The 17,043-nt window shown below is 37.8% G+C and overlaps 1 protein-coding gene across 1 annotated transcript in view; it reads left to right on the forward strand.

Annotated features, from left to right (window-relative positions):
* Positions 1-17,043, forward strand: part of COL25A1 (collagen type XXV alpha 1 chain) — a 485,880-nt gene that overhangs the window by 282,766 nt on the left and 186,071 nt on the right. Inside the window, exon 5 of the mRNA XM_045166311.1 lies at positions 9,193-9,210. Within this exon, the coding sequence (XP_045022246.1) occupies positions 9,193-9,210 (18 nt within the window). The remainder of the gene's footprint in view (positions 1-9,192; positions 9,211-17,043) is intronic.

Below are 17,043 nucleotides of genomic sequence, written 5' to 3' on the forward strand. Positions count from 1 at the left end.
GGTGGCCATTCACAATTAGAGTTGCCACTTGGGATGACACCTGCTTGCCACTTCTGGAGCTTATCCTTAACTTTCTCACCTCACTGCTCAAACAATTACATTTCATATTCTTACTTCCTGTGGGTTAAATGCAATGGACTCTTTGCAGTCTTCATTTAATTCTCTTTTTGAAATTGTCTCCAATATTGGCTTTATCAAACTCATGTTTGTTGCTATTGTTTTTCATTCTCTTCCTCCTCAGTTACCTTTTGGGGGCTCTATTCCTCTCTTCCCCATAAAATGTTTATTTTTGTCTATGCAAGGATTCTTAACCTGGGATGAAAGATTTGCTAGAGAATCCACGGATGGACTTAAAATGTGTGTTTTGTGTGTGCTGGATATTAAGTGTTTGGTGTATGGATATGTCTAGCTAGAGCAGCTATATCTTTTATCCAGTTCAAAGGAGAGTGAAGAATGACCGCTACTTGCTTCCTCTGGATTGTTGTTCAGTCGCTCAGTTGTGTCTGACATTTTTGCGATCCTGTGGACACGCCAGGCTTTCCTGTCCTTGGCTGTCTCCTGAGGTTTGCTCAGACTCATGTCTGTTGAGTCAGTGAGGCCATCCAACCATCTTATCCTCTGTCTCCCTCTTCTCCTCTTGCCCTCAGTCTTTTCCAGTATCACAGGTTTTCCAGTGAGTCAGCTCTTCACATCCAGTGGCCAAAGTATTGGAACTCAGCTTCATCTTCCAGTGAATATTCAGGGTTGATCTCCTTTAGGATTGACTGGTTGAATCTCCTTGCAGTCCAAGGGACTCTCAAGAGTCTTCTCCAACACCACAGTTCAAAAGCATCAATTCTTCGGCACTCAGCCTTCTTTATAGTCCAACTTTCACATTCATACATGACTACTGGAAAAACCATAGACTTCCCTGGTGGCTTAGATGGTAAAGCATCTGCCTACAATGCGGGAGACCCGGGTTTGATCCCTGGGTCGGAAAAATCCTCTGGAGAAGGAAATGGCAACGCACTCCAGTATTCTGGCCTGGAGAATCCCCTGGATGGAGGAGACTGGTTGGCTACAGTCCATGGGGTCTCAAAGAGTCAGACACGACTGAGGGACTTCACTGGAAAAACCATAACTTTGACTAGATGGACCTTTGTCAGCAAAGTAGTGCCTCTGCTTTTGAATACGCTCTAGGTTTGTCATAGCTTTTCTTTTTTTTGAAGTTGTGTGATTGGGAATGTTACCCAGCCTCTCTGAAACTTGGTTTGTTCAACTACAAATGATGGAAATGACCCCTAATTTGTAGGCTTATTGTAACAGAAATGTCATTCTTGGAGCTCTTGGTATCTTGTGGGAGTACATAAGTTATAGTTGTTATGATACAGCCCCAAAGACCTTGGTCCCTAAAGTACACAAGCTTCTGGGCTTGCAGAGCCTCTCTGCCTGAATTTTGAAATAGGTTTCCATTTTTAGGGCTCTGTCTCATTGGAGCAAAAAGCATTATGTGACTCATGTATTATCAATTAGTTGACTCTGCTTTAATTAATTTATTAATGCAAACATGTAAGGCAGCTGCAGAGAGCACAAAGTCCATTTTTGCACAATATTTATAAAATTGGGCATTTACATAAATTTAATCAGACTGAGAAATGTTTACAAATTGGCTTCTCATATTATCTGGCACAATCAAAATAGCACACTTTTAAAGATGTAATAAAATTGGAAGAAGCCAAATTATTCATTATATACAATTTAAGAAAAATTTGTTAGGCAGTAGAAATTGCATGTATTTTCAAAACAGTGGAAGCTGAGCAGGTGTCTCGACTCACATATATTCTATGTGTTTATTGTATCCTATTAAATGTATGTTTGTAAACTTGTCATTTATTTACATCTTCCAGATTCCATGCCAGTTGCTGAAAAAACTTGGAGATGTAGTTTGTTTTAGAAGTTTGATATACATTTATGTCCAAAATTATACATCCTTTAAATGGCTTTATAAAATAATACAGCTAAATCCCCAAGCCCAAATATTTTGGTCTGCAAAATTGCAGTTTCCCAACAAACTGAGCTGAGCAGGGATCTCCAGTCTACATGAACCGTGGCCTTCTATAGTTGGTTCTTGACTCTAGAACTCTCCTACCCCTATGTCTGTGACAGCCGCATTCCTAGAAATGAGGTGGTGCTTACATAGAAGGTGAATTCAAAACCCTTACTTATTGAATTTTAAAGAATAGTTTGAAGAATCTTTCAAATTCTTCCAAGTAATTAAAAACACCCTTAATTGAGAAACTTGGAAAATGGAATTCAAATCACTGACCTAGATCTTTGAGTGAATGAATGTACTATGGAAAAAATTTGGTTCTGTTTAAAAATTTCTGCAGTGAATTAGGTATCATGCTCAATATTTTTATGATCAAGACATGGGGCTAGAAAAATGTTGGGAAGTATAGAAAAGTCTCAGGATAGAAAGAATTACTCATAATTCCACCACCAAGAAATAACTACCATTTTCATGTATTCTTCCTCTCTTCCTATCTTCTCCTCCCTCACCTCCTTTCTTGTTTCCTTCATTTTCTCTTTCTTTATTTCCTTCCTTCTTTCTTCATATAGATATATTTACAAATATATGTCTGAATAAATACATATATGTATATGCATGCAGAATTATACCCCAGAAAAATATATAATCTGCATTTTATATAATACAATATGAATAAATAAAATATATGAATTGTATAGTTGGAATAACACTGCCTTATCATTGTTGTATCATAAGGAATTAATTGTGCGTGCTAAGTTGCTTCAGTCATGTCTGTCTCTTTGCGGATCCTATGGACTGTAGCCAACCCAACTCCTCTACCCATGGGATTCTCCAGGCAAGAATACTGGAGTGGATTGCCATGCCCTCCTCCAGGGGAACTTCCCCACCCGGGATGGAACCCTCATCTCTTACGTCTCCTGCATTGCAGGCAGGTTCTTTACCACTAGCACCTCCTGGGAAGTCCTAAGGACTAATCATATATAGTCAAATATTTGTATAGAAATAAGTAGACACTGTTTATAATAGCAAAAATTTGAATCAACCTCAGTGGAATATTAAGCATTCAATACATTTAAATATTGTAAAATAATGCATAAATAAAATCCTTATCTTTCTTATGCTCTGTATGTGAAACTTTTAATGACAAAAAATGCAGCTGATAAAATTCTTTACTTTCTTATGTTCCCACTGTGACCATTTAATCATAAGATAAACATAGCATGGTGTTAGAAAAATAATAATGTTTTAAAATTACTGTGGGAAGGACTTAATCTGCTTAAGTATGAGTAAATCTTTAAATAAATCATGTTATTTATTTATAAAAGGTAAACATCATGGAAGAAATCTTCCAAGTTGTGAATGAATTTTGTTTCCTTTACATTGAACCCAACAAAACCATCTCCATGTTCACTCTCACTTTCTCTCTTTTCTCTTTCAAATGAACAAGAAAGACATATCCACCAGGCTTGAGTCTATAGCTATTTATTTTCCTCTTGCGTAGAGTATGACTTTTCCTTCCCAGAATTAAAACCATGGAGGATTAAGTATTTTTCAAAAGAAGAGCTTAAATTGAAATACTCTTATCTAAGTAATATTATGTGACTGTGACTAAGGTAAGAATTATTAATATCTATCCTGCAGGGTAACGCAACAGGCAGTATAAATTATGAATAAGGTTTGTTTCAGCCAAGCGTGTAAGAGTCCTTGGAAGCATGAGTAGTTTACAGACACTGCGAGATTAGGCAGTCTTTGCAAAGCCATTTCTTAATGCACATAATCTGTATTGCTTTATTTCTTCAATTGTTTTTCTCTGTAGTTCATCATTCCCATGTTAATTTGTTTTTAAAATTAATAGACACTTTTTTATCTAAATTTGAATTAGTCGAATGAATTGTTGGTGTTGGTTTTATAGCCCACTTTGAATTGCCATGCTACAATGGTATAGCATTTTATAATTTGCAAAGTCATTTGATATAATATTCTCACATTAATTAGATACAGAGGCTTAATCAAACTAGGGAGTGATTTTTCTTCAAGATATCAGACTCATGCTTTTTGTCCTAAGGCGTATAGGTAGGTGTTTAAACTTCCTCTGACACCCTTGCAGGCTTCTGCCTTAGCTCCATCTCTGGCATCTGAAGAAGATTCCAGTGAGGGAAGAGACTTCCTCTTCAACATAGATGTGTTTATTTGCATAAGCAGAAGCCAAGAGATTAAGAAGTTATATTTTGAAAATACAACTCTGAAATGTAAGGATAGCCGACTCTCTAATGGTTCTCTAAAAATACTGTAACCAATTTGAGGACCAATCCAAAATTCTCACCTTTCAGCAATTCAGTGATTGTCAGGGATTAAATGTGAATAGACTCACAGGATGAGCAAGATTCCTGCTTCCTGGGGCTGCAAATGTAGAGTACACATATTCTGCTTACTGGCACAGACTTTAGGTCAAACTGCAACTCAGGAAAGGTTAAGGGATCCACTGAGATGGTTCTACATGAGTGCGTGCGTGTGCGTGCAGTTGCTTCAGTCGTGTCTGACTCTGTGCGACCCTAGGGACTGCAGCCTGCCAGGCTCCTCTGTCCACGGTATACTCCAGGCAAGAATACTGGCATGGGTTGCCGTGCCCAGCTCCAGGGGATCTTCCCGACCCAGATATTGAATTCTCGTCTCTTAAGTCTGCCTGCATGGGCAGGCAGGTTCTTAACCGCTAGTGCCACCTGGGAAGCCTGATGGTTCCTATGATAGGATTCCAACTCTCAGAATGGCTGCCACCAGAATAATCCTGTTGCCAGCTGAGACAATCTGAAGCTTTACCTGCATGCTTGCTTCATGTGCTTTTTTCTCCTGAAAAGAAAAATAAACTTGACATCTGAATATGTGGATTTGAACCTTTTCGAGAGGTGATGAAGTTACGATGAGTGAGTGAGTGAGTGAAGTCCCTCAGTCGTGTCCGACTCTTTGCGACCCCGTGGACCGTAGCCTACCAGGCTTCTCTGTGCATGGGATTCTCCAGGCAAGAATACTGGAGTGGGTTGCCATTTCCTTCTCCAGGGGATCTTCCCAACCCAGGGATCGAACCCGGGTCTCCAGAATTGGAGACAGACCCTTTAACCTCAGAGCCATTACGATAATCATCTTCAAATGATCTTTTTAGACTGCAAAGGTTCGAAAGTGCAAAAGCATAGAAATGATTATTTTAAAGCTTTTTTTTTTTTCCAGTTCAAGACAGTGAAATAAACTGAATCTGAGTATACTAACAGTGATAGTCAAGCTTAGGTTTCTTAATGCTGAGATTCTAAGTTAAGTGCAATTACCTTGAAGCAGAGGGAACACCTTTTAGAGGTTCATGGACAATCATCCTCAAGTTTTTAAAACTGAAAGTAATTTTATTTAAAACTAATCACTGTAAAAATGTATGTGGGTCTGATATCCTAATCAGTATTTCAAAATAAGATGGAATGTGAAAGTACAAATTTTGTGTGCCTGTCTGTGCATGTACTAACGGAAAAATGGCATTTGTCCCATCTGAAAAAGAACAACCCAGAATCACCAGCCATGAAAAAGTATCATGTGGTGAAACTAATTGCCTCAGTCAAAAATCTAAATAACTTGGTTGATTTAGAAAAGGGTGTTAGTACTTTCTGGCAACCATAGCTGTGATAACAGCCTGGCAAAAACTGGTTAATACTGCTCTTTAATTGCCTAAAGTAACAATACATACTCCAGCGATATGTCTTCTCATTTATCACGTTCCATCTTGGTTTACTTGCCTCACGAAACTTTTAACTTGTTTTGAAGACTTTTCTGTCAAGCATCAGCTACTGGCTGATTGTTTTCCGCCATGCTGTTCTGATTACCACGTTTTCAAGTCAGCTTTTCCTGCTGTTTCTTTTTCTTCACGCTGGTGCCTTAGCTGCCTTGAGGGCATTGCACTGAGCTGTTGACGTACAGTAAATCAGCAACTCCATTCTCCATCTTTAAATGTCTGGCCTAAACTTAAGTATTTCTGTGATTTAACTACTTCTCTTGGCATGGCTCCTGATTATGCTAGATTGTACTCTTTGGGGTTTTTATTTATAGAAACATTTTTGATGATTCGCTTGGGGGGAAAAGGTCCTTTTCAGCCATTTTTAAAGATTCAACTTGAAAGTTTTATTTGCTAACCTTCATCATAATTTTTAACTCCTCAGAGTGCATTTTAGAAAACCAAAAGAAATTCACTTTCATTTTTGATTGCTAATAATATTCACTACCTATAAGTTAGAATAGACTTGAAAATGATCCGCTAGTATATGAAAACACTTGTACTACACAGTGGCAACAAAGAAATTCTGAGATACTTCTTTGGATGATTTGTCTGTGAAGAAGTCTTCGTCACATAGTGTCTTGGATCACCAAGGATATTTCCAAGATGCTCTTCTTGGGCTCTTGTCTACTCTCTATGCTCTGCTCTCCATGGGGGATCTTAACACTTCCACACCCTCTGAAACCTCTCCTCCAACACTTCGCTCACTTAGCCAGATGGCTTTGTACCATGACTGCCAGATTCCAGCTGCTAGACTGCTTTCTTATAGGTGTTCACTAGGAGACACCTGGTATTCTACGTGTCTCCAGGTGAATAGCTTGTTGCATCACACTGAGTTAAGGAGACTTGGTGCAGGCAGCCCTGGAATCCTGTGTATGATTTGTAAGACTTGCATTGTGTAAGCCATGTTTTAGGGAGGTTGCCAAATTTGCCATTTAGTTTGCGTTGTTTTTCTGGGAATCCTCTCTGTCAACCCACTCCTATCTCTCTTTTTCACATTCCCCACCTTGCACATATACACATACATATACACACAGCAAACACACCTCAGATTCATATCTGACATTAGGGTAATCTGAGTTCCCTGGTGCTGTATATGTTCCAGTGCCTATATAAAAGTCAACTTTTTATCTTTACCATCATTTACTATTTGTTCTCACTATCACTCATAAAAAGTTTATAATGCAATGTATATTTGTGTAGTTTATACAAACATTGTGCTAAAAGTCATTTGTTAAATGTAATGGCAAAAATGCTAGTTTTTAAAGATAGGCAAGAAAAGCCTGTAATTTGTAAAACAACCACAGGTATGAAAAAATCTCAGCAATGATGCTAAAATATATTCCTTTGAAGAAATTCTTTCTGATTTTAGAGATGTCTACATTTTAGCCTTTACAAAAAGAAAAAAAAAAAACTATATAAGAGAGGTAATTTATTCTGAGGTTCTATAAAAGGTTCATGGTCACATTTCAGAGTATGCATTAGCTTAAAAGTTTGGAAAGATCAAAAACGTAAAGCATCTAGAGGAAGAGTGATAATGCAAGAGCTTGTGGAAGATCCATATTTATATGTAGATGAACAGGTTCTCCATGCTTAGAGCTGATGTTAAAGCTGTTTGCTACCCTCAAGAACCTTTGCTGACCCAGTTTCTGTACAGGTATCAGTTAGGAGGCTGGGTGCCCTCTGGCCCTAGGTCTTCATCTGGAAGCAGAGAGAAGCTGTTGCAGTCTGGGAGTACCTGGGGAGTTTAGTGCCCACTCAAGTTAAGCATGCTCTGGGACCATGCTGATCTCAGTTAAGTCTGCGTACAGCTCTGAGTTTAAACTTCCAGAGTGAAAGGCAAAATGGCCTGCTGCAAAACATTTGAACTTTGGAATCAGTTTGGATTTAAAGTCTGCCCTTTTCGCCTATAGACTGTGTGATTTTTTAGCTTATTTCTATGAGTCTGTGATCTCCTGGTGGTTCAGACCATAAAGCATCTGCCCGCAATGCGGGAGACCAGGGTTCGATCCCTGGGTCAGGAAGATCCCCTGGAGAAGGAAATGGCAACCCACTCTAGTACTCTTGCCTAGAAAATTCCATGGATGGAGGAGCCTGGTGGGCTACAGTCCATGAGGTTGCAGAGAGTCGGATGCGACTGAGCGACTTCACTTTTCTATGAGTCTCAGTTTCTTCATTTATAAAAGGCAGGACAGTTATAATAAATGGAATAACACATCCAAATTTGCCTGGGACTATAAGGAATGAATGACTGGTATTCTCTTATCCCTCTGCATCACTAGAGTCAGGGGTGGGGTGAGTCACATCCACAGTAGCTTGGTATAACTTCCCTTCCTGGTTTGATAGATGAAATCTAGACAGAGCTCTTGGATCTGTTCTATCACCAGTCAGTTAGAGAACATGTGCCTAGAGGAATTCCAAGTCTGAAGAGAAGCTGAAAGAGAAAGAAAGAAAGCCTTCTTTGGGAGTTGTATTAGCTCCTTGTTTTTTTTGTGTAATACTCAGTGGCATACAGGTGATATAATGAGATTATACATTATTTGCTTTTTAAGATTCCCTAATTCAGTGTGAACTTTTTCTTTCATCTCATCTATGCAAAATCCAATTGGAGATTTGAAGAAGGTGATATATAATCAATACTTTTATTCACAGGTGATTTTCCTTTAGTAAGAAGCACTTGCAATTATGCTGTTCTGAAATTTTTATTAGTTTAAGCAACAAGAAAGTGACGTTCAAAATAAATCTGATTGACCAGAGGTTACATAATCTTGTTTGTATGAGGAGTTATGATGCACTTTAATTGAGCCAAAGACCTCTCATATTCTTTTAAAATGCCCTTAGGTTGGATTATGCAGAGTAAAAGATAGATGTTTATTTTTTAATAGACTTAAAATATTATTGAAACAATGAGAAATGTAAAGAGTTGGTGAATTCTAAAATTAAACAGCTGCCTCTTTTTTCTTCTCTCTGTGCCATCTCTGAATATGTAGCTGATAATAATAATGTTCTAGAAGATCCTCCCTTTATGTAACCGATTCATTATTATCATGTGAGATGTATTTCACCCTTTGCCTTTTCTTTCTCCATTTTAATTCTAGAGCATAGTAAAACTCTTGAGTCATTTTGGAGTTACCTATAACAGATCATAACATCAAGATTTTAGATAAATAGCATAGAGTAAAAATATTAAGAAATAACTTTATTAAAACACAAAGTGAAATTGTAGTTAGGTATTATTATTTTCAGAAGTATTTTGAAAACATGTTCAGAACTAGTTTAAGTTTTGATACTGAAAATACTCACTTAAGAAGCAACTTTGTAACTATTTTCCTTTCTTTCTCCTTTTCAATTGCAGGGTCAGCCTGGTCCTCAGGTAAGTGAACACTTTTTCTTCTCACAAATTAATTTCACTTTAAGATTTTTCCAGCCTAGAGGTTTTGCAATTCTTTTCAAAGCATATAAAAAAGCTATGAACCAGTAATCATGATACCACCCAGTAGACCAAATATTTCCCAGGAGTAAATCTTTGGGGCCTCTTCAGGATTGTGTGAGTCATATCAGCTGTTGGGCCAGATGGCAAGTTTAACAATGTACTATCATATAAAGCAAGACTCTTTAATAGATCTGAGACAGTGCCACAGGGCACTGTAATGTAAGAAAATGTAAGAAATGTAAGAAAATGTAAGATGTAATGTAAGAAAAAATGACTTAGTAGTAGATGTTGAGTAGGAACTGGTTGGCTTTAGGTATTGATTCATCATTACTAATACATTGTTGTCAGTCCCCACAGACTGATTATTTAGATTGCCATCCTATCAACTAATTTTGATTTATTATAGATAGATATTTAATTTGTTCTGCATTTCCTTTTTTTAAACTTTTTTAAAAATTTTATTTTTAATTGGGAGAAAATTACTTTAATGTTGTGTTGGTTTCTACCGTACAGCAGTGAAAATCAGTCATAATTAAATATATATCAACTCCCTCCCCTCCCTACATTTTCAATATAAACTAACTGCTGAAGATATGATTTATCATTATGAATGCAGTCAACAGACAATCTTTTGAGCCCTAAATCATAGTGAAGAAAATGAGGAAATATTAGGAAGGGGAGGAATGTGTATAAAGATGAAACACACAGAAGAAGAGAGTTGTCAGAAATGAACAGTCAATAAAAAACCCTCAATATTAGCAATTATTGTAGTCAGTAGGAAACCAGAGAGAAGGAAATGCCATTATTAATGTTTTACCTCTAACACCATAATACCTGTAAATAAAATAGTTATTTATTGAGTTCCCTTTTCATGTTTTTCCCCTCGATATGCTGAATACTTTTTCTGTCCTAGATTGTTTCCTAAATAAGTGATTTTCCCAAATAAGTGGAGCCAATGCCACAAACTGTCTATTATGTGCTGATTCTCCTACTAGACCATGATAATATATTTATATTTTATGAGCTCTGAATATAAGGATATCTAACAAAACAAACAAAAACCCCCCTGGTAGAATATTCCTTTTCACACTACTCATGAGAAATATCTTGAGAAGTAATTAATTTATATTTACTCATTATTCACAATAATGAATACTCTCATTATTTATAATTTTCACTTTTAAAAAAATATTTATTGGAGTATAGTTGATTTACAATATTGTGTTAGTTTCAGGTATACAGAAAAGTGAATCAGTTATACATATACACATATCCAGTCTTTTTTAGATTATTTTCCCACATATACCATTACAGAGTACTGAGCAGAGTTCCCAGTGCTATATGACAGATCCTTATTAGTTATATATTTTATAGATAGTAGTATGTAGTATAGTAGTATGCCATTGATCTAAGTTCAAACCAGTCAATCCTAAATGAAATCAACCCTGAATGTTCTTTGAAAGGACTGAAGCTGAAGCTCCAATACTTTGGCCACCTGATGCAAAGAGCTGACTCATTGGAAAAGACCCTGATGTTGGGAAAGATTGAGGGCAGGAGAAGGGGGCAACAGAGAATGAGATGGTTGAATGGCATCATCGACTCAATGGACATGGGTTTGAGCAAACTCTGGGAGAAGTGAAGAACAGGGAAGCCTGGCATACTGCAGTCCTGGGGTTGCAGAGTTGGACATGACTGAGTGGCTGAACAACATAATGTATATGTCAGTTCCAGCCTCCCAATTTATTCCTCCTTCCTTTACCCCTTGGTAAACACAAGTTTGTTTTCTATGTCTGTGACTCCTGTTTTGTAAATAAGTTCACTTTTACCCTTCTTTTTTAGATTCCACATGTAATGACATTATATGATGTTTGTCTTTCTATGTCTGTCTTACTTCACTCAGTATTACAACCTCTGGGTCCATCTGTGTTGCTGCAAATGGCATTATTTTGTTCTTAATTTTCACTCTTATGTTCTAAGTAATCTCAGGCTAATTACTAGAGGGAAAAAACCCATGAAAGAAAGTCATAGTTTCTTCCCTAAATTCGAAACTGCTACATTATAATGAGATGAAAACAAAGTGAAAGTTGCTTTGCATGCTTTATTTTATTTAATGCTTACAACAGCCCTGAAAGTAATATTATCCTAGATCTAGATCTAAGAGATATGTATTTTTGATCTCTTCTTATTCTGTATATATGCTAGGTTCCCCAGGTGGTGCAGTGGTAAAGAATTTGCCTGCCAATGCAGGAGACGCTAGAGATACAGGTTCAGTCCCTGAGTCAGGAAGATCCCCTGGAGTAGAAACTGGCAACCCACACCAGTAATCTTGCCTGAAAAATTCCATGGACAGAGGAGCCTAGTGGGCTACAGTCACTGGGATCGCAAAGAGTTGGATGTGACTGAACACATATGTACCTTCTGTATATATCCTTATCTATATATGTATCTGTGTCTGTGAACCTGTGAGAACTATGTACACACACAACCTATGAGAACCTATGAGAAACAGTGCAGAGCTTGCCTTAGAACTGCCCTGCTGCAGGGCAGGAAAACTAATGCATTTAATCACTAATTTCCCATTCTTCATTGGTGAAAGCTGTACCTGGGTGTTAACTCCCTGGCACTTCTGGCCTACCCTAGAAGGTATAACACATTCCAGCTGTTCAAGGAATGCAGGAAGCCGTAAGAACATATGGGACCTGCATTCTAGCACAGTCTTGGAGAGAGGCAGCGGCGTGTGTTGGCACCTACATCTGCTACAACACTCAAGTCCAGTGTCCTATAGACGAAATAGAGAGGAAAACTCAGATAGGGCTATAAGGACTTAGAAAACTGGACAGAAAGACAGCATGAAAAGCATAATGAGACATTAGAGAGGATAACTATAAAAGAAGAACATGGGAAAAAAAGAACATGGTCATAACAAATTTTGAATGCACAGCCATAGTGAATGAGCAGATGAAGGATGATAAACCAGTACAGGAAGCCAAGAATAGTCAGAACCAGGAACATCTATGGAGGGATCATGGTAGCTGAAATTTGAAAGTGTTTCGTGGCACTTTAAGAAGCCAAGAGATACCCCCACATTGTCTTTCTACACCATAGGCAAAGAGTTTTGTTGCTACGTCTCCAAGGAAAAGTCTGACCTTCTTCTTATTCCTACATCATTATAGTATTTTTCAAAAGAAACTTCCAATTTTAGATTTTAAATTAGAGAATTATTAATGAAGTTTTCACATAGTACTAGATGATTATTAACTGCTTGTTACTCATATACAAATGTTTATGTCAATTAGCATTTTCTTGCATAGGTTGAACATTGCCACATGATCTTATTCACATTGCTGTATGATGTAAAACTCTTAGAAAAACTCAGTACTCTTTCTTTGCTATCACACATTATTTAATAAGGACTTCCAGATTAATAGGGTTTTATTTTGCAGACCAGTGGTAAAAAGGGAAAATATCTTATCATCAAGGAGTTCTGATCGTCTTTCTAAAATTGAAGACGGCTTGGATGGACTTAGATTGTTAAAAAATTGCAAAGACTAGAAAGCTAAATAGCAGTGAATTCTGTTACAGTAACAGTACAAAATTGAATACGAAAATAGGCCTTAGGGAAAAGAGGTGAATCTATGCATTTACCTAAATGGGTGAGAAAATGGTTCTTGACAAGGGAAATGAGATGGTGAAAGGATATTAGAAAGAAAAAATAAAAAAGGCAGTTCTAGCAGCTGTGGTTAAGATAGGAAAAGAGGCAGGGGAATGAATGAAGAGGATATTGCTGTGAATCCACTGAATCAGAGGAAATCAAATCCTTGGAGAGGAAAAGGGATGGGTTAGAGTAAATAATGTCACAGAAACTTGAAAAAAGCAATTGGGTAGAAAAAGAAAAAAAAAATAACGTGACAACAGAGTAAAGGAAGAAAGAAGGGGAAGAAATGAGAAAACAGACAGATGAACATTTATATTTCAAACTAAAGGTAGTGGGAGTTATTCAGGGGTGGGGCAAAGTTAATCTGTTGAAATGAAAGTCACCCTGATATTTTGTATTAATCCATATTGACGTAATTCAGTTCAATAACTCGTGTCTATTTTGCCTCTATTAGGTACAAGGCTGTGAAATTGTAGTGAACAAGACAGACTCAGTCTCTGTTGTTTTGGTAGTTCTTTTAATAATAATAGTCAAGTAGAATGTCAAAGTTCTGTCAGTTCTGCAGACCCGCCGTTCTGAGGATGACTTTAATCATACCTGCGAGTCCTACTCTGTGTTTGCACATCTGGTTAGTCCCCAGGTTCTGTTGGGACTTTGACATGAGGCATTTAAGAAAGCCTTTTTCCTACACACACAGGTGAACCATCATCAGTGCCACTGCTCCGAGTGTGGCCCTCGTGCCATGCCTTAGTCCTAATAATGGGATTCTGCCCAGATCCAGGCACCCCGTTCTGATGACTTGAGTCCTTTCCCAGCTCCACGTGTCTACACTGTTTTTCCATTATCATCTTCATCCAAGGTCCTCCTTTTCCTTTCCTCTCTACTGCTGGGCTGCCCTGCTGGCTCAGCGGTAAAGAATCCACCTGCAATGCAGAAGATGAAGGAGATGTGGGGTTTGATCCCTGGGTTGGAAATGGCAACCCACTCCAATATCCTTGCCTGGAGAATCCCATGGACAGGGAGCCTGGTGGGCTACAGTCCATAGAGTTGCAAAGAGTCAGACACGACGGAAGCGACTTAGCCCCCACGCACCATGGGTGTTAAGTCATGGTGTGTATACTCTGTGCAGCCTTGCTAATGGCTGACTGAACAGATCGATGCCTCCAGCTCACTGCCTCCTTGACAGGACTCTCCATTTCTATTTCTCTTGACCCTGAATCCCTCTTGCCATTCTGCACACTGCGCAGACATGCCTGTTGCCTGGCCTGTCACTGCTGCAAAGGAGCTGAGTCCAAAAAGTAGACATTTAGGTTTTCCTATGCCTGTAGTGGAATCATCAAGGGGGAATTAAGTGTAGCATCAATCAGTATCAACTTATATATGTTTTCCAGACAAAGTTTTTCTATCATGGTTCTTATTATGTCATTCTTCTGACTCACAAACTTTAAATCTCAGGATGATTACCATTTAGACTGCAGTAAAATCCTCCTCTCTAGCTGCGGTGCGTGGTCTTTTCATTGCAGTGGCCCTTCTTGTGGAGAACAGGCTCTAGGGTGCATGGGCTCAGTAGCTGTGACTCCTGGGCAGTAGAGCACAGGCTCAGTAGTTGTGGTGCATAGGCTTAGTTGCTCCACAGCATGTGGGATCTTCCCGGATCAGGGATTAAACCTAGTCTCCTGCATTGACAGGTGGATTCTTTACCACTGAGCCACCAGGGAAGCCCCTAGCCCACTGATTTTTAATTAATTTTCTTCCTGGGCACGATGCTTCATCCAAACTGAATCAAACCATTAATTCTCTTCTCTTCAAGTCTGTTTTCCTTCATTTGTCTTTTCTTAAACCAGTATTTTCTCCAGAACTGCTTCCCTCTCAGTACCTAGATACACTCAGATTCTACACACCCAAATAGAATAACCCTTCATGCTTACATGTTACTTCTTCCATCAAGATGTTGTTACTTCCCTTAGCTGAATATAATTTTTCCCTTTTGCTGATTCCACACAGCATTTTATCCTGTACAGCTTTTTATATTACTTTATGTTTTAAAACAGAGAGAATGTAGACAGTTAATCCAGACAGATCGTAAATCAAATCCTAGCTCTACCACTTACAAGCTCTGTGATCTTGGGAGAGTTACTCAATCGCTGTGAGTCTCATTTCCCCCATCTGTAAAGCAGAGATGATAAAATCCTATTTCAGTGGAGGGTGTGAGGGTTAAACATGTATATAACTTTTTTCTTTTTTTAATGTATTTATTTTTTAATTGAAGGATAACTGCTTTACAGAATTTTGTTGGTTTCTGCCAAACGTCAACTTTTAACACAACGTCTACTACGTGCCAGGCACTCAGTATATGTTAATTCCCTCCCTCCCTTTTCCTCTTTCTATTTTATCATAATCATTTATAAACATCTTTTCTTTTTTGTTACTAGCTTTGATGATTCTCAGGAGTGGAATCCATGCTTTCTTCAGTCTTTAGTGTCCTCTATAACATCTAACTCAGTTCCTTGTATGTAGTCGAAGTTCAACAAATCTTACTGAGTCACAAGTGGTATATACAAGAGCTTAAGGAAAAGGAAGCTGAGGAGGAGAGAAAACTTTCAGCTTTTCATAATTCTAAGAGCACCAGGCAGTAATACCATCTGTTATCAATTATACCATGTAAAACTGGTCTGAGGTTTCTAAGCTCTGAGATCTTTCTGAACATTTATTGTTGTTAATATCTAACATCCACGTGGTTGGAAGGGCTTCGATGCCTTTGTTTCCTATCATTATAGTCATTTATTCATGTTGATATTTAATTTTTGGTGAAAATAAACAAATAGCAGTAGCCCAGGGCTATACTTATGATGTGTAATTATATTTTGTAGCCATTTATGTGTAGGGTTCAAAGCCCGGATTTAATTTTTAACAATCAGGACAGCTATAGAAAGTGGTTCATGGTGGTTGCAACATGGCATTGCTTAAGCAATAATATTCTCCCATTAATAATAATTTAATACAAATTGTAGGAACTAGTTGTTTTTTTAAAAACAAAAACCTTCTCAAGATTCTGTCTTGCACACTTTATAAAATATATCGGCCTTCTCTTCACCCTGAATAACTCCATCAGCATAGTCAGTAGAGGATAATGAAACAGTGGAATCATTACATTAATGAAAGGTACCCCTTCTATGACAAGGGCATTTCTTTTGCATAAGCTCTGTAGAAGTATAAAGCCCTCCTTGTAACTCCCCTTTGGAATTGCATGTGAACATAAAGGAGATACAATTCCCTTAGGAATTTGGAAGACTAAAGCTGCGTGCATGGTGTAATTCTGTATTACTCACTGAGAAAAAAATGCAAGAGAAAAACCGCAAGCAAATACCATTAGACAACTGCACATGGACGCGTGTGCCTTCCATTTGTACTGGTTCAGATGCACTAGAAAAGAAATGGAAGATGTCACTTTGCCTTTTTCCCCAAACTCTTTTTTACTTCTTGTTGTTTTTTTTTTTGCTTTGACATTGTCATTGCCATTTCACAACATTTTACTAAAATTTACAAAAATAAAGCTGCATGTGCCTTGTAAGGAATTATTCCTGAAAAAAAAAAAATACTATCTTTGGGGACAGTATTTAACTTTTTGCTCATATGTTTTTAATTATACTGTAAGCTCCTTCTAAGCTAACACTTTAGCAATTCCTATATTTCATGTTTGTGTTTTAGTCCAGGCTTTGTCAGATCCATATAGTCTGACTTGGGGGCAGGGGGAGAATGTATTCATTCTCCAAGAAATCTGAAATGCATGTGTCTGTGCCTGCATGTGTGTATGCATGCATGTGCATGTGTGTGTACATGTGTACAGAGTCTTTTACTCACTATACAACTGTCAAATTAGTAATGTATCCTATTCTGAATAAACTATATTAGAACTGATAAAGTATTATCATGCCCCATTAGCTACACTTTATGTGGTGATTGTGTGATAAAGAGAATGATTATAAAAGTCTTAAGATTAAGACTTTTGAGGTATTTTATTAAGTAAATGGTTAACATGACATGAAAGACCCCATTGTACTCCAAATAGCTTATACCATTAAGAGTACACATAACAGCTTATTTATTGTACTATAACC

Source organism: Bubalus bubalis, chromosome 7 (genome assembly GCF_019923935.1).
Source record: "Bubalus bubalis isolate 160015118507 breed Murrah chromosome 7, NDDB_SH_1, whole genome shotgun sequence".
In the NCBI taxonomy this organism is placed as follows: Eukaryota; Metazoa; Chordata; class Mammalia; order Artiodactyla; family Bovidae; genus Bubalus; species Bubalus bubalis.